Source organism: Trachurus trachurus, assembly GCF_905171665.1.
Source record: "Trachurus trachurus genome assembly, chromosome: 11".
Classification (NCBI taxonomy): domain Eukaryota; kingdom Metazoa; phylum Chordata; class Actinopteri; order Carangiformes; family Carangidae; genus Trachurus; species Trachurus trachurus.
The window spans coordinates 8,433,669-8,453,369 of NC_139904.1; the positions used below are offsets into that span (position 1 = coordinate 8,433,669).

Sequence of the window (19,701 nt, forward strand, 5' to 3'; positions counted from 1 at the left end):
GACAACTACAGCTGCCACAACTACAACCACAGCTACCCCAACAACAACTACAGCTGCCACAACTACGACCACATCTTCCCCAACGACAACCACATCCTCCCCAACGACAACCACACCTACCCCAACAACAACTACAGCTGCCACAACTACAACCACACCCTCCCCAACGACAACCACAGCTACGCCAATAACAACTTCAGCTGCCACAATTACAACCACATCCTCCCCAACAACAACCACAGGTACCCCAACGACAAATACAGCTACCACGACTACAACCACAGCTACCCCAACAACAAATACAGCTGCCACAACTACAACCACATCTTCCCCAACGACAACCACAGCTACCCAAACAACAACTACAGCTGCCACAACTACAACCACAGCCTCCCCAACGACAACCACAGCTACCCCAACAACATCGTCAGCTGCCACAACTACAACCACATCCACCCCAACGACAACCACAGCTACCTCAACAACAGCTACAGCTGCCATAACTACAACCACACACTCCTCGACAACAACCACAGCTAACCCAACAACAACTATATCTGCCACAACTACAACAATATCCTACCCAACGACAACCACAGCTATCCCAACAACAACCACAGCTGCCACAACTACAACCACATCCTCCCCAACGACAACCACATCATATTCAACAACAACCACATCTACCCTAACAACAACTACAGCTGCCACAACTACAACCACACCCTCCTCAACAACAACCACACCATACTCAACGACGACCACAGCTACCCCAACAACAACCACATCTACCCCAACGACGACTACAGCTGCCACAACTACAACCACATCCTCCCCAACAACCACCACCGCTACCCCAACAACAACTACAGCTGGCACAACTACAACCACATCCTCCCCAACAACCACCACCGCTACCCCAACGACAACTACAGCTGCCACAACTACAACCACATCCTCCCCAACAACCACCACAGCTACCTCAACAACAACTACAGCTGGCACAACTACAACCACAGCTACCCCAACGACAACTACAGCTGCCACAACTACAACCACAGCTACCCCAACAACAACCACAGCTGCCACAACTACAACCACATCCTCCCCAACGACAACCACACCATACTCAACGACAACCACAGCTACCCCAACAACAACCACATCTACCCCAACGACAACTACAGCTGCCACAACTACAACCACATCCTCCCCAACAACCACCACCGCTACCCCAACAACAACTACAGCTGGCACAACTACAACCACAGCTACCCCAACAACAACCACAGCTGCCACAACTACAACCACATCCTCCCCAACGACAACCACACCATACTCAACGACAACCACAGCTACCCCAAAAACAACCACAGCTACCCCAACGACAACTACAGCTGCCACAACTACAACCACAGCTACCCCAATGACAACTACAGCTACCCCAACAACAACTACAGCTGGCACAACTACAACCACAGCTACCCCAACAACAATTACTGCTGCCACAACTACAACCACATCCTCCCCAACGACAACCACACCATACACAACGACAACCACAGCTACCCCAACAACAACCACATCTACCCCAACAACAACTACTGCTGCCACAACTACAACCACATCCTCCCCAACAACCACCACCGCTACCCCAACAACAACTACAGCTGGCACAACTACAACCACAGCTACCCCAACAACAATTACTGCTGCCACAACTATAACCACAGCTACCCCAACAACAACCACAGCTGCCACAACTACAACCACATCGTCCCCAACTACAACCACAGCTACCCCAAGAACAACCACATCTACCTCAACGACAACTACAGCTGGCACAACTACAACCACAGCTACCCCAACTACTACTGCTGCCAAAACTACAACCACAGCTACCCCAACAACAACTACAGCTGGCACAACTACAACCACAGCTACCCCAACTACTACTGCTGCCACAACTACAACCACAGCTACCCCAACCACAACTACAGCTGGCACAACTACAACCACAGCTACCCCAACAACAACTACAGCTGGCACAACTACAACCACAGCTACCCCAACTACTACTGCTGCCACAACTACAACCACAGCTACCCCAACAACAACTACAGCTGCCACAACAACAACTACAGCTGGCACAACTACAACCACAGCTACCCCAACTACTACTGCTGCCACAACTACAACCACAGCTACCCCAACAACAACTACAGCTGGCACCACTACAACCACAGCTACCCCAACAACAACTACAGCTGCCACAACTACAACCACAGCTACCCCAACAACAACTTCAGCTGCCACAATTACAACCACATCCTCCCCAATGACAATCACAGCTACCCCAACAACAGCTACAGCTGCCATAACTACAACCACACCCTCCTCAACAACAACCACAGCTACCCCAATAACAACTACAGCTGCCACAACTACAACCACAGCTATCCCAACAACACCCACAGCTGCCACAACTACAACCACATCATCCCCAACGACAACTACAGCTGGCACAACTACAACCACATCCTCCCCAACAACAACCACCACCGCTACCCCAACAACAACTACAGCTGGCACAACTACAACCACAGCTACCCCAACGACAACTACAGCTGCCACAACTACAACCACAGCTACCCCAACGACAACCACAGCTACCCCAACGACAACTAGAGCTGCCAGAACTACAACCACATCCTCCCCAACGGCAACTACATTTGCTTCAACAACGGCTACAGCTGCCACAACTACGACCACATCCTACCCAATGACAACCACATTTGCTCCAACAACAACCACAGTTGAACCAACAACAGCTGCCACTACAACAACCACATTCTCCCCAACAACAGCTACAGCTGCCACAACCAAAACAACAACAACAACAACTGCAGCTTCCTCTGCAGTTATCCACCAAACAAGCTTTCTTTTAACCATAGCAGTTGTTACAGCAGCTTTGTGGAATTAGGAATGTGAGCAGTATCTTTTAATATATGACGAGTTTGTATTTATTAAGACTCCATGAAATTGAAGGATCCAATTTAAATTATTCTTATGTCATCATCTATCTAGACTGATATCTGTGTGAATGTGGTTTAATACTGACATCATTTTTTACATGAATGTCACTTATTTGATTATATTATTTATTTATTTTCTTCATGTTAAAATCATTATTCATTATTCAGCTATCATGTTATTTATTCCTGATTGATTCAACGTGCCTTAATAGTTACAGATATCTACTTTATGTTTCCAAACACAAAATGAATGAATTGATAATTCTGTCTTCTACTGATTTAAGGGAATTATAGATAGACTACTACTTCACATCTTGTGGGGTTGTCTCACATCTTTTAACACTATAGATTAATTTGATATATAAAAATTGTATTTTCATGTAAGGTATTATAACTTAAGCACTTTTTGATGACTGTTTTGAATTCCACATTTGGATGTGCACCTTGAGTGAATTAAAATTATTAAGTGCAATAAACCACTCCGTTTAGTTCCTTTTGTATGATTGACCACTATTATTCTTAACTAGAAAATTTCCTCTGGGAAATTTGATAGGACCACAGGCGGCTACTGCCGGGCATATCATCTCTGTCAACATGGGAATCAAACCCATGATCTTAAGGTCAAGACAGAGCTAATCAGACAGACATGATCATCTTTCACTGAGCACTGATGTGGAGTAGCTGTAATCACATAGTAGTGATTATATAGTGACCTGTTTGTCCAGGCAAAATAGCGTTTTACAACAGACAAATTGTAATAGATTTTTTTTCACCATACATCATTTCTATGAGGTGCCCAGAACAACATACTAAAATTCCTAAGAAATCCTAGTTGGGGAAATGTGGTTAATTCACAATGCAAGATTTACTATGTGGTGCCAACAAGGCCAGACAACAATACACCCCAATGGGGCTATTTTCCTCCTTTACTCCTATCACAATGAAACTTCACACAATGAAAGTATCTGTGAAAAGTAAAAAAAATTGTATTACAAGTTTCTTTGAAAATGAATTGAAATATGCAAATGAGCTATACACTAATTGAATATGCCCAAAATACACCTGAATAGGCTTAAATCTTTTCCTTTACTCCTACCACAATTAAACTTTACACAATGAAACTATACATGAAAAGTTATTTTTTTTGTATTACAAGTTTCCTTGAAAATGAATTTAAATATGCAAATGAGCTATACACTAATCAAATATGCCCAAAATACACCCAAATAGAAACAAATAGAAAATTGATCTCCCCTCCACTTCAAAGAAACAATGACAAAGGCTGAAATTTAATAAAGATCCAATCAACCATACTTCTAACTAGTGCAGTGTCACTAACATTAAGCCTTATTAGTTATATGATGTGAGCAGAAAAGAGGAGAAGGAGCTGCAGTGGACTGGAACCCAAAACAGCTGATTTTGCTTTTGGTTATTCTCGACAGTAGGCTCTAGTTAGATCCTCCCAGAGCTTAAAATGTACATTTTGCCTTGCCCTTGATGACCATTTGAACCATGGTCTGATTGCACATCGCTAAAAGAAAGAGGACAAGTTAATCAATTTCCAACAGCTATATAAGAAATGGTATGAGTTACAAAATGTGCACCATTGTGCAAAATAATTAAAAGGTGCATTGTGTAAAGTTTTGATTTTTTCCCTCTTCAGGGAATTGGTGTATACATGTATACATGTATACATGTCACAGCTGGGCTCTTTTAAATATCTAAGGACTTTAATAATGACACAAAACATGCTTACTCTCAAACAATCATCCTACCCTATGAGACTGCTTTTTCTTTTTCTTTTCCTCTATCCTGTATTTATTTATTTTATTTTATTATCATTATTATTATTTTTGTATCTGTTTGTATGGTGTTTGTATGTTGTGTATGGTCTTGTACTGTCCAACTGTTCCGTGATGTCCTGTGATATATGTTGGTCTGAGTTTATGACTGTATATGTGTTGTGACTGTATTGACTGTTGGTTTTGTTTTGTCTTGTGAACTCGGAGAAGGATCACTTTGACTGGTACTTGGACTCCAGGAAGAATAGCCAGGCTAATGTGCTGGAGCTAATGGAGATCCAATAAATAAATAAATAAAGTCCATATGTTAAAGTGATAATGCATTCACTTGTCTGGTCAATAAAACCAAAACCAAACATTATTTAAACATTATTATTATTATTTTTTTTTCATTTTTACTATTTCTGAATTTTCATTGAAATTACTCACAAATATGTATAGTCACATATTTTTGTCAAAAAACAATTGAACACATATACCTTAACAATAAGACATATAGCACAAATAGCATGAGAAAATAAACAATAAATACGATGACGAACAAACACAACTAATATATAAATAATGATAGGATAGTAATAACAATAGCTTGTAATGTGAAGAAACTACAATGAAGAGATTTAAAACTGAATTAATACCAGGTTTTAAACAGTTTTCAAACCCTCTCTGCTAATATTAGAGCGAACACATTCTCTCTAATAGGTGTGGTCCTTCCAGTCATAACTGATGTACGCAAAGAAGAAAGAAAACACAAATAAACATAAAGCACTGCCCGGCGACAAAGAACATTGGTCATCTCATCAGACAAACAGACAAAAACTCAACGCAGTTTAAGGAATACAATGTCACTCAACTAGTTTTTTCTGTTCATGTAAAATATTGACTAATAAAATAAACAGGAGTCACACCTCATACAGAGGGATAGTCATGTTAGTCATCCACCTTTTTACGTATTTGCCTAGGTCCTGATGTCACTTAAACCATCTCATGTGGGAATAAAAGCTGTTGCTTCTTCACTGGAGGTCAGTGAAGAGCAAACAGCGAAAGGTCACACGCAAGTGGAATCAGAGAGAATCACAACTGGAGTAACTGAGGCAGAGACGACTCAACACCGGACCAACTCTGTAAGTGTTTTAATTATGAACATTTGTCCAGCTCTAAAACTACTGCATGCTGTGTTGAAATGTTATTGTCAATTTACAAATTTGTTCATGATAATTGCTGTAACAGATATGTTATGTGTAACTGTAATCTTCTGTTACTTATTATTTGTATGCTCCATATTTTGTATATGTCTAGGTTTTTCCTTAATAATGAAATTTAATAAATAGTGGAACTTTTAAAACCTGTTTTATTGTTAAACAGAAATAAACCTTTATTACTGCAGATATAATGCGTATCATAATTCTCTGAAATACGTAATCGTACTTTCTGGTAGAATTTGAAGCTAATGAAGTTTTTTGTTAAGAAAAATGTTTTCTGAAAGTGTTACATTGCAGTAAATGAGGCATTTTAAAGAATAAAAAATGAATGTCTCTAAACATGATTAATAGTAAAACTCAGTCTAACAAAATTCAATGATTGTATTTTTTAAACAGCTTCTGACAACACATTCCACAATGAAGATGCATATCTGTATCATCCTCCTTCTATTTGTTGGTGAGTTCAACTGCAACATTATACTCCAGTACTCCTATACAAAATAAATGTTAAATTTGAAAAATAAAAGACTAAATGTGGTTCTAATCCATTTGTGTTGTATTTAAACAGCAACCGCTGCAACAACCACAGCTGCGTCAACAACATCTTCTGCGATGACAACCACAGACAGCCCAACAACAACAACATCTGGTGCAACAACCACCACAACTGCTGCAACAACAACGACAGCTGCCCCAACTACAAAATCTGCTGCAGCAACCACCACAGCTGCCCCAACAACAACCACAGCTGCCCCAACTACATCTGCCCCAACAACAACCACAGCTGCTTCAACAACATCTGGTGCAACAACAACCACAGCTGCTGCAACCACAACCACAGCTGCCCCAACAACAACCACAGCTGCTTCAACAACAACATCTGGTGCAACAACAACCACAGCTACTGCAACCACAACCACAGCTGCCCCAACTACAACATCTGCTGCAGCAACCACCACAGCTGCCCCAACAACAACCACAGCTGCCCCAACTACAACCATAGCTGCTTCAACAACAACATCTGGTGCAACAACCACCACAGCTGCATCTACAACAACAGCCACTGCAACAACAACCACAGCTGCCCCAACTACAACATCTGCTGCAGCAACCACCACAGCTGCCCCAACTACAACCATAGCTGCTTCAACAACAACATCTGGTGCAACAACCACCACAGCTGCGTCTACAACAACAGCCACTGCAACAACAACCACAGCTGCCCCAACTACAACATCTGCCGCAGCAACCACCACAGCTGCCCCAACAACAACCACAGCTGCCCCAACTACATCTGCCCCAACAACAACCACAGCTGCTTCAACAACATCTGGTGCAACAACAACCACAGCTGCTGCAACCACAACCACAGCTGCCCCAACAACAACCACAGCTGCTTCAACAACAACATCTGGTGCAACAACAACCACAGCTACTGCAACCACAACCACAGCTGCCCCAACTACAACATCTGCTGCAGCAACCACCACAGCTGCCCCAACAACAACCACAGCTGCCCCAACTACAACATCTGCTGCAGCAACCACCACAGCTGCCCCAACAACAACCACAGCTGCCCCAACTACAACCATAGCTGCTTCAACAACAACATCTGGTGCAACAACCACCACAGCTGCATCTACAACAACAGCCACTGCAACAACAACCACAGCTGCCCCAACTACAACATCTGCTGCAGCAACCACCACAGCTGCCCCAACAACAACCACAGCTGCCCCAACTACAACCATAGCTGCTTCAACAACAACATCTGGTGCAACAACCACCACAGCTGCGTCTACAACAACAGCCGCTGCTGCCCCAACAACAACCACAGCTGCCCCAACTACAACATCTGCCGCAGCAACCACCACAGCTGCCCCAACAACAACCACAGCTGCCCCAACTACATCTGCCCCAACAACAACCACAGCTGCCCCAACAACAACCACAGCTGCCCCAACTACAACATCTGCCGCAGCAACCACCACAGCTGCCCCAACAACAACCACAGCTGCCCCAACTACATCTGCCCCAACAACAACCACAGCTGCTTCAACAACATCTGGTGCAACAACAACCACAGCTGCTGCAACCACAACCACAGCTGCCCCAACAACAACCACAGCTGCTTCAACAACAACATCTGGTGCAACAACAACCACAGCTACTGCAACCACAACCACAGCTGCCCCAACTACAACATCTGCTGCAGCAACCACCACAGCTGCCCCAACAACAACCACAGCTGCCCCAACAACAACATCTGCCGCAGCAACCACCACAGCTGCCCCAACAACAACCACAGCTGCCCCAACTACATCTGCCCCAACAACAACCACAGCTGCTTCAACAACATCTGGTGCAACAACAACCACAGCTGCTGCAACCACAACCACAGCTGCCCCAACAACAACCACAGCTGCTTCAACAACAACATCTGGTGCAACAACAACCACAGCTACTGCAACCACAACCACAGCTGCCCCAACTACAACATCTGCTGCAGCAACCACCACAGCTGCCCCAACAACAACCACAGCTGCCCCAACTACAACATCTGCTGCAGCAACCACCACAGCTGCCCCAACAACAACCACAGCTGCCCCAACTACAACCATAGCTGCTTCAACAACAACATCTGGTGCAACAACCACCACAGCTGCATCTACAACAACAGCCACTGCAACAACAACCACAGCTGCCCCAACTACAACATCTGCTGCAGCAACCACCACAGCTGCCCCAACAACAACCACAGCTGCCCCAACTACAACCATAGCTGCTTCAACAACAACATCTGGTGCAACAACCACCACAGCTGCGTCTACAACAACAGCCGCTGCTGCCCCAACAACAACCACAGCTGCCCCAACTACAACATCTGCCGCAGCAACCACCACAGCTGCCCCAACAACAACCACAGCTGCCCCAACTACATCTGCCCCAACAACAACCACAGCTGCCCCAACAACAACCACAGCTGCCCCAACTACAACATCTGCCGCAGCAACCACCACAGCTGCCCCAACAACAACCACAGCTGCCCCAACTACATCTGCCCCAACAACAACCACAGCTGCTTCAACAACATCTGGTGCAACAACAACCACAGCTGCTGCAACCACAACCACAGCTGCCCCAACAACAACCACAGCTGCTTCAACAACAACATCTGGTGCAACAACAACCACAGCTACTGCAACCACAACCACCGCTGCCCCAACTACAACATCTGCTGCAGCAACCACCACAGCTGCCCCAACAACAACCACAGCTGCCCCAACTACAACATCTTCCGCAGCAACCACCACAGCTGCCCCAACAACAACCACAGCTGCCCCAACTACAACCATAGCTGCTTCAACAACAACAGCCGCTGCAACAACAACCACAGCTGCCCCAACTACAACATCTGCTGCAGCAACCACCACAGCTGCCCCAACAACAACCACAGCTGCCCCAACTACAACCATAGCTGCTTCAACAACAACATCTGGTGCAACAACCACCACAGCTGCGTCTACAACAACAGCCGCTGCAACAACAACCACAGCTGCCCCAACTACAACATCTCCTGCAGCAACCACCACAGCTGCGTCTACAACAACAGTCGCTGCAACAACAACCACAGCTGCTTCAACAACAACATCTGGTGCAACTACAACCACAGCTGCCCCAACTACAACATCTGCTGCAACAACCACCACAGCTGCGTCTACAACAACAGCCACTGCAACAACAACCACAGCTGACCCAACTACAAAATCTGCCGCAGCAACCACCACAGGTGCCCCAACTACAACCACAGCTGCTTCAACAACAACATCTGGTGCAACAACCACCACAGGTGCCCCAACAACAACCACAGCTGCTTCAACAACATCTGCCCCAACAACAACCACAGCTGCTTCAACAACATCTGGTGCAACAACAACCACAGCTGCTGCAACCACAACCACATCTGCCCCAACAACAACCACAGCTGCTTCAACAACAACATCTGGTGCAACAACAACCACAGCTACTGCAACCACAACCACAGCTGCCCCAACTACAACATCTGCTGCAGCAACCACCACAGCTGCCCCAACAACAACCACAGCTGCCCCAACTACAACATCTGCCGCAGCAACCACCACAGCTGCCCCAACAACAACCACAGCTGCCCCAACTACAACCATAGCTGCTTCAACAACAACATCTGGTGCAACAACCACCACAGCTGCGTCTACAAAAACAGCCACTGCAACAACAACCACAGCTGCCCCAACTACAACATCTGCTGCAGCAACCACCACAGCTGCCCCAACAACAACCACAGCTGCCCCAACTACAACCATAGCTGCTTCAACAACAACATCTGGTGCAGCAACCACCACAGCTGCATCTACAACAACAGTCGCTGCAACAACAACCACCCCAGCTGCCCCAACTACAACCACAGCTGCTTCAACAACAACATCTGGTGCAACAACCATCACGACTGCTGCAACCACAACCACAGGTGCCCCAACTACAACATCTGCCGCAGCAACCACCACAGCTGCCCCAACTACAACATCTGCTGCAGCAACCACCACAGCTGCCCCAACAACAACCACAGCTGCCCCAACTACAACATCTGCCGCAGCAACCACCACAGCTGCCCCAACAACAACCACAGCTGCCCCAACTACAACCATAGCTGCTTCAACAACAACATCTGGTGCAACAACGACCACAGCTGCGTCTACAACAACAGGCGCAGCAACAACAACCACAGCTGCCCCAACAACAACCACAGCTGCTTCAACAACAACATCTGGTGCAACAACCACCACAGCTGCCCCAACTACAACCACAGCTGCTTCTACAACAACAGCCACTGCAACAACAACCACAGCTGACCCAACTACAACATCTGCCGCAGCAACCACCACAGCTGCTTCAACAACATCTGCCGCAGCAACCACCACAGCTGCCCCAACTACAACATCTGCTGCAGCAACCACCACAGCTGCCCCAACAACAACCACAGCTGCCCCAACTACAACATCTGCCGCAGCAACCACCACAGCTGCCCCAACAACAACCACAGCTGCCCCAACTACAACCATAGCTGCTTCAACAACAACATCTGGTGCAACAACGACCACAGTTGCGTCTACAACAACAGCCGCTGCAACTACAACCACAGCTGCCCCAACTACAACATCTGCCGCAGCAACCACCACAGCTGCCCCAACTACAACCACAGCTACGTCTACAACAACAGCCGCTGCAACAACAACCACAGCTGCCCCAACTACAACATCTGCTGCAGCAACCACCACAGCTGCTTCAACAACAACATCTGGTGCAACAACAACCACAGCTGCTGCAATCACAACCACGGCTGCCCCAACTACAACATCTGCCGCAGCAATCACCACAACTGCGTCTACAACAACAGTCCCTGCAACAACAACTACAGCTGCCCCAACAACAACCACAGCTGCCCCAACTACAACCACAGATGCTTCAACAACAACATCTGGTGCAACAACCACCACAACTGCTGCAACCACAACCACAGCTGCCCCAACTACAACATCTGCTGCAGCAACCACCACAGCTGCATCTACAACAACGGGTGCAGCAACAACAACCACAGCTGCCCCAACAACAACCACAGCTGCTTCAACAACAACATCTGGTGCAACAACCACCACAGCTGCCCCAACTACAACCACAGCTGCTTCTACAACAACAGCCACTGCAACAACAACCACAGCTGACCCAACTACAACATCTGCCGCAGCAACCACCAAAGCTGCTTCAACAACATCTGGTGCAACCACAACCACAGCTGCCTCAACTACAACATCTGTCGGAGCAACCACCACAGCTGCCCCAACAACAACCACAGCTGCTTCAACAACAACATCTGGTGCAACAACCACCACGACTGCTGCAACCACAACCACAGCTGCCCCAACAACAACATCTGGTGCAACAACCACCACGACTGCTGCAACCACAACCACAGCTGCCCCAACTACAACATCTGCCGCAGCAACCACCACAGCTGCCCCAACAACAACCACAGCTGCTTCAACAACAACATCTGGTGCAACAACCACCACAGCTGCGTCTACAACAACAGCCGCTGCAACAACAACATCTGCTGCAGCAACCACCACAGCTGCATCTACAACAACAGTCGCTGCAACAACAACCACCCCAGCTGCCCCAACAACAACCACAGCTGCTTCAACAACAACATCTGGTGCAACAACCACCACAGGTGCCCCAACAACAACCACAGCTGCCTCAACTACAACATCTGCTGCAGCAACTACCACAGCTGCATCTACAACAACAGCCCCTGCAACAACAACCACAGCTGCCTCAACTACAACATCTGCTGCAGCAACCACCACAGCTGTCCCAACAACAACAGCTGCTTCTACAACAACATCTGGTGCAACAACCACCACAACTGCTGCAACCACAACCACAGCTGTCCCAACTACAATATCTGCTGCAGCAACCACCACAGCTGCGTCTACAACAACAGTCGCTGCAACAACCACCACAGCTGCCCCAACAACAACCACAGCTGCTTCAACAACAACATCTGGTGCAACAACCACCACAACTGCTGCAACAACAACAGTCGCTGCGACAACAGCCACAGCTGCGTCAACAGCATCTGCTGCAACAACCACAGCTAGCCCAACAACAACTACAGCTGCTATAACAGCAACATCTAGTGCAACAATCACCACAACTGCTGCAACCACAGCTGCCCCAACTACAACATCTGGTGCAACAACCACCACAGCTGCATCAACAACAACATCTGCTGCAGCAACCACTACAGCTGCGTCAACAACATCTGTTGCAACAACCACCACAGCTGCTGCAACCACAACCACAGCTGCCCCAACTACAACATCTGGTGCAACAACCACCACAACTGCTGCAATGACAACCACAGCTAGCCCAACAACAACATTCTCCACAGCAACCACCACAACTGCCCAGACAACAACCATGGCTGCCCCAACAAGTACTATCACACAGACAACAACCCCAGTCACTACAACTACCACCACAACCACAACTGCTGCCTCCTCTGCAGTTGTCAACAAAATAAGCTTTCTTCTTGTCACGGCAGTTGCTGCAGCAGCTCTGTGGAATTAGGGACTCGATCAGCAACTCTTCTATAGTATTACTATTTCTCTTGTTTTTAACTTTCCTGATGTGTCTAGATATGAACATTGTTGAATGTCAAATGCATGCATTTCTTTGGAACATTTAAGTTATTACTTTAATTATATTAGTTATTTATTCTAACACTTGCATGGACTTACATTTTCTGATGTAAAGTTGTCTCATACTTTTAGACCCTACAATGTATTTAATGTAACCATTTAACTGAAAGATCTAACTCAGATTATTTTCTGGATTACAAGTTTATTTATTTCAGATAGATATATGTATATGAAGGATTAATCTGTGATAACTGATAATATTTATTTATTTATTTATTTGTTTCTAAACACAAGATTATTTTGACAACAAACCTTTTTTTTCTGTTGACATGACACACAAGCATAGATACACCTGCAATTTATATCCAGATAGAACAATCCAGATTTACACATGCTACAGAATATCTACTGTAACATTCAAGATTTTTTACAGTACGAATCAATTTCATAAATTTAATAGTACTGTCATTTAAATCTGGAAAAGTTTGCACACTGTGGTGGCTGTTTTGTATTCTACATTTTTATGTGCACCTTAAGTATTAAAAGTATTAAAATTGATGAATCAGTGTGTTTTGTTGTTTTTGTGTGATGCAACGTTGTTATCAGATGCATACAGCCAAAAATAGGCTATAATAATGACTGGTGCAACAAATATTCCAAACAATGAAGTGCTGCATATAAACATGAAAAAAGTAGCCTACTAAAAATTCCAATCACCTAATGAGTTCAAGCTTAACAAAGAGAACATTATGGTGTTCCAGACCAATATTTGAATTAAAAATCCCTGTTATTTGGGGACACCATTTCCCTTTACAGTAAAGAACTTCAGTAATTTAATTCATTAAAGCAGAAACCGTAAATTACAGCTTCAAGTCACGACTTACGACTTTGTAGCGTTCCAGGCAACCCACTTGTGTTTTTCCGACCTGTTTTACCTGTGAAAGTCACTATAACGGCCACTCGTAACTTCTGACCTGTGAACTCGTACCAGATCGAACTGGTACGACTTCACAGGTCGGAAAAACACGAGTTACGGGTTGCCTTGAACGCACCATAACGTCCTGTCAGCCGATGGAGTTAGCAGCCCCCGCCCTCGTCATGGATCTATTGGTCCTTGTCCCTACGTCACCACATTCACGCGCATCCCTTGGCTGCACACACAGCCCTTCATGCCGTTCTCTCTCCTCATTGGATAAAACTTGTAGGATACGAGAAAAGTTTTCTCCTCGGCTCAGAACAGAGCAGAGTGACTGACAGACCCGTGTTTCAGACCAAACACTCTATAGAAGTGATTGCTGTTGAAAGATATAACTATTAAGACTTATATTAACACAAAAATATCGCTTACTTCTGCTTTAATCTATCTGATATCAGAAGGTCTCTGTTGAGTTTATTTTCTTTCTACTTCAATGAAACAGCAGGACAATGATTCGGATGACTAAGTATGTTTGGATACAAATCTAAAGGGCAATGTATAATGATAAGGATAATGATAATGCATTCATTTTGGCCTACACATAACAGAAATGTAGTGTAATTGGTGAACTGTTAAGCCTTTATCCTGGTTAAAAAAAACACATGCACTTTACAATATCTGACTCAATATCAACATGAGAAATCAGAGATGAAAAATGACACAATTTACTCACCCTTTTCGATTCATTCCAAAAGCTTTTTAACATAAATATGTGACTGCACATATTTGTGAGTAATTTCAAGCTATAAAGTTGAACACATATGCCTAAGAAAATGACATGTAGTAGGGGAGACCGGGGATGGTTGGGTCAGTTGTAATACTTTCAATTTCCCCAGTTAGGAACAAGTGTTGAATCATCTGATTCATTATGTATATGCCCAGTTTATTCCTTTTCCATATGTGAGGATGCAGCACCCTGTGGCAGACACAGACAATTTTATCTAATTTATTTTTGTGATAGCATTGCCTGCCTTATAGTTAAACTCTTCAAACTTAGATGACCTTTACTGTGTGTCTATGTAGATATATTTCATGCAAGTTGGTAAGATAGTTCATGGCCACAAGGGCCTGGGTTAGTTGTAATAACAATGAAAAATGTTAATCTACTCCAACCAAAATTTTAATTACATTTATATATTTTCTTTGAATTCCAGTATGCCCAGGTTTTGACAGAGAATGATGAAAGGGTTACGGTTAAGTTTAGGATCAGGCTATGGCTGACAGTAACTAATTTATCTGAGACACACACAGTCATAATCATTTTGACATAATCCGTATTTCATAATGTTAAATCTCACCCCGGGGTATTTTACACTGTTACATTTCACCCCAGAGTATGTAACAACCAACCCAGACTATGGGTTGAATTGTAATATTTTACTCCTTGTCTTTGAGACTAAACTATGCATTTTCTGTTTGTGTTAAAGAGTTAACAGCTACGCCATTTAATAACAGACACAGCAGACTAGTTTGTATCACATTTAGAACGCACTGGCTTAAAAGAGCTCCAAGATACAGACAGAAGTGTCAAGAATGTTACAACCATTGCAGATCTCCCATACATATGTAAGAAATACATGAGAAAATAAACAATGAACACAATGAGTAAAAATTACAAATAATAATGGAAAAGAATTAATGATATGATCATAATAACAATAAAACTTGATGTGAAGTAACTATTTTTTAGACAAACTCTGACTGTCAATGTTAGAGTTAACACATTGTCTCTATAATAATAGGTGTGGTCCTTCCAGCCATAAGGAAAAATAAATAAATGAACATGACACGCACACTGCCCAGTGACAAAGAACATACCTTGGTCATCTGATCAGACAAACAAACAAAAACTCTACACAGTCTCAGAAATGCATTGTCACTGAACTTCTCTTTCATTCACCAAATAAAAAGAGTAAATCAAGTAAATAAGTAAATACAAAGAACCTATTAAGGGTCACACCTCATACAGCGGGATAGTCATGTTAGTCATAAACCTCCTTTACGTGTTTGCCCAGGTCCTGATGTCATTTAACCTGCCTCATGTGGGAATAAAAGCTGTTGCTTCTTCACTAGAGGATAGCGAAGAGCAAACGGCAAAAGATCCCACACAAGTGGAATCAGAGAGCATCACATCTTGAGTAACTGTAGCAGAGACGACTCAACACCAGAACAACTCTGTAAGTGTTTTACTTTTAAACATTTGTCCAGTTGCAAAATCAATGTGTGCTGTGTTGAAATGTAATGATTAATTTAATTACAAATGTGTTCATGATGATTGCTGTAAGAGTTACGTTATGTGTAACTCTTCTACCCTCATATGCTGTACCTATTATTTATATATTCTACATTTTTTACATCTTTGTTGGACTTTTTTTTTTTCTTATAATCAAAAAGGGGCAACTTTGTAGTTTGTATAGTTTGTAAGCCTTCAACTATAGCTTGATATGTCTACACCTAGAACAGAATAGTTTTGAGAGGTAGTAGTTTTTAACCCAATGTTTAATTATTATTAAATAAATAAATCTGAATTACGCAAGATAAAATGCTAATTCCTCTAAATACAAGATGGTTCTTTGAATTTGCAGCTTATAAAGTTTTTCAACATCTTCTGCAAGTACGATATTGCAGTAAATCAGCTATTTTAAAGAATGACAAGGAACGTCTCTAAACATGACTGTTCAAACACAGATAAAACTCAGTCTAAGAAAATCCAATCACAGCTTCTGACAACACATCCTACATTGAAGATGAAGATCTGTATCATCCTTCTTCTGTTTGTTGGTAAGTTCAGCTGGAACATTTTTTTTCCAAAACTTTCATATATGAATGTTAACTTTGAAAAGTAAGAAAAAAAAATTGAATGTGACTCTAATCCATATGTTGTTACTGAACAGCGTCATGTGACGTACAAGGGCAGGATGCAGCCACAACTGCCCCAACTACAACCACAACTGCCCCAACTACAACCACAACTGCCCCAACAACAACCACAACTGCCCCAACAACAACCACAACTGCCCCAACTACAACCACAACTGCCCCAACAACAACCACAACTGCCCCAACTACAACCACAACTGCCCCAACTACAACCACAACTGCCCCAACAACAACCACAACTGCCCCAACTACAACCACAACTGCCGCAACAACAACCACAACTGCCGCAACAACTGTCGTAACAACCACAACTGCTGCAACAACTGCAGCAACTACAACCACAGCTGCTGCAACAACTACAGTTGCTACGACAACAACTGCCTCCTCTGCAGTTATCAACAAAACCAGCTTTCTTTTAGTCACAGCAGTTCTTACTGCAGCTCTGTGGAATTAGAAAGTAGATCAGTACCTCATAAGATGTGTTGAGACAGTTTTTCTTTATCAAGACTTTAATCTGAAGGATGTGACTAAATGTAATTTTATTATTTATCACATTTATAACCTTTTACACCTATATTTATTTTATTTTTTCAATAATGTGATATGTATGAATGAACATGGTTTAAATGTGACATACATTTTTCTCTGAAACATCTTATTTATTTGATTCTATTAGTTATTAGCCTATTCTCTTTAGATATAACTCTTATATACACCCAGACAGCGCCACATGAGCCATTTACAGTAATTGGAGACAACAAACATGGACTTACATTGTCTAAGTAGCTACCCATGTAACAATTTAGACATATGACATCACAGCTCCATTTGTTGTGTTTTATTGTACTGTTGTGTAATATTTCAACTAGATGGAAACTGTGAGCAAACTGTGGTGACTGTTCTGTCTGCTGTATTTTGATTTGTACTTCATATATAAAACATTAAAATTATTAATTGTAGCAAATCTGTGTGTTTTAATGTTTTGCATGATGAACATTATTTTTTACATGTAGTGTGCGTGTGTTGAGACCTTATTGGCTCTGTGCCTAATAAAACATGTTTAAAACAAATTTAGTTCCCCATTACATCCAAAACATCAACAAGCCTAATACAGAAGAGAATGCTATAAATGGACAGAAGAAATAGCACAATTAATCCTTTAGATTATACATTTTGTCATAATAATTTTAAATGTTACATCAGTCTTTGAATTAGGTTCAAATTCTCTTGGATCTCTAAGTCTCCATAAGCTCTGTGTACCTTGATTTGAGTGGACTCAGTCTGAACCACAGTTATGTTTTACTGTTGCATTTATACTGTAAAATTTTCACAAAGGTTTGGTTCTATATTATCACTGTGAAAGTTTCAAAGCATCGGTTCATAAAGGAAAGCACATGGACCGACTGTATTCAGAAACTGCTTTTGGTTCACCGGGAAAAATTATGAGTGCAAAAATGCACTTTATTCCTTTTTATTTGGGTTTTCCAAATTATATTTGGGGATTTTTTTTTTCAGTCATCATTTACATTAAATATTTGTGAATGGAATTTTATCTCAATTTGTTTTTTTTAAATGTATATCTAATTGAAGAAGCTACCTTTTTGGACACTTCCATTTTCTCTACCCCCTGGGTTTTTTATAGGTCCTCAGCCACTCTCACATTGCTGTGTTGCATTGATGACGGTAAGTTGAACTGAGAAATGCTGCTGCACATTTTTCTATGTAAAACAATCTTTTTCTGTTTTAAACCTGACGCAAAGTAACTATAGACAAATTAAAAACTGAGTAAAAACCAGGGTAGACAACAGTTTGAAAACTCTGTCTGTTTATTAGAGTAAATACACTGTCTCTAATAGGTGTGGTTTCTAGTTGTATTGTAACTGATGTACGCAAGGAAAAATAAGTAAATGAACATGACACACACTTCTCAATGACAAAGATCTTGGTTATCTGATCAGACACACAAACAAAAATCTCTACGCAGTCTCAGAAATGCAATGCCACTCAACTAGTTTTTTCATCCACTAAAAACAAAATGTATTGTCATCTTAATCAAAGAACATACATCAGCTGTTAAGGGTCACACCTCATACAGAGGGCTCGTCATGTTAGTCATACACCTCTTTTACGTGTTTGCCCAGGTCCTGATGTCATTTTACCCATCTCATGTGGGAATAAAAGCTGTTGCTTCTTCACTGGTGGACAGTGAAGAGCAGCAAGAGCAGCACAAGTGGAATCAGAGAGCATCACATCTTGAGTAGCAGAGACGACTCAACACTAGACCAACTCTGTGAGTGTTTTACTTTAAAACATTTGTCCAGTTGCAAAATGATTGTGTATTGTTTTGAAATGTAATTATTAATTTACAAATTTGTTCATGATAATTACTGTAACGGTTATGTTATGTGTAACTGTTCTGTACACATCTTCTGATTCTGTATTTTGTGTATGTCTGACTTTTCTTATACGTGTCTGCACCTAGAACAGAGTAGTTGTTGACAGTTGTTTGTAATGTAATTGACGTTTTGATTACTCCAAATGCATGTCGTACTTCGGTAACGCTTC

General features: G+C 42.9%; 1 protein-coding gene across 1 annotated transcript in view; it reads left to right on the plus strand.

Annotated features, from left to right (window-relative positions):
• The window catches only part of LOC310993912 (uncharacterized protein), a gene marked incomplete at both ends in the record, with an annotated part of 40,224 nt that overhangs the window by 17,029 nt on the left and 3,494 nt on the right, over positions 1-19,701 (plus strand). The window contains 2 exons of the mRNA XM_083982390.1: positions 1,083-1,776; positions 6,608-6,688. Coding sequence (XP_083838516.1) covers positions 1,083-1,776; positions 6,608-6,688 — 775 coding nt within the window. The remainder of the gene's footprint in view (positions 1-1,082; positions 1,777-6,607; positions 6,689-19,701) is intronic.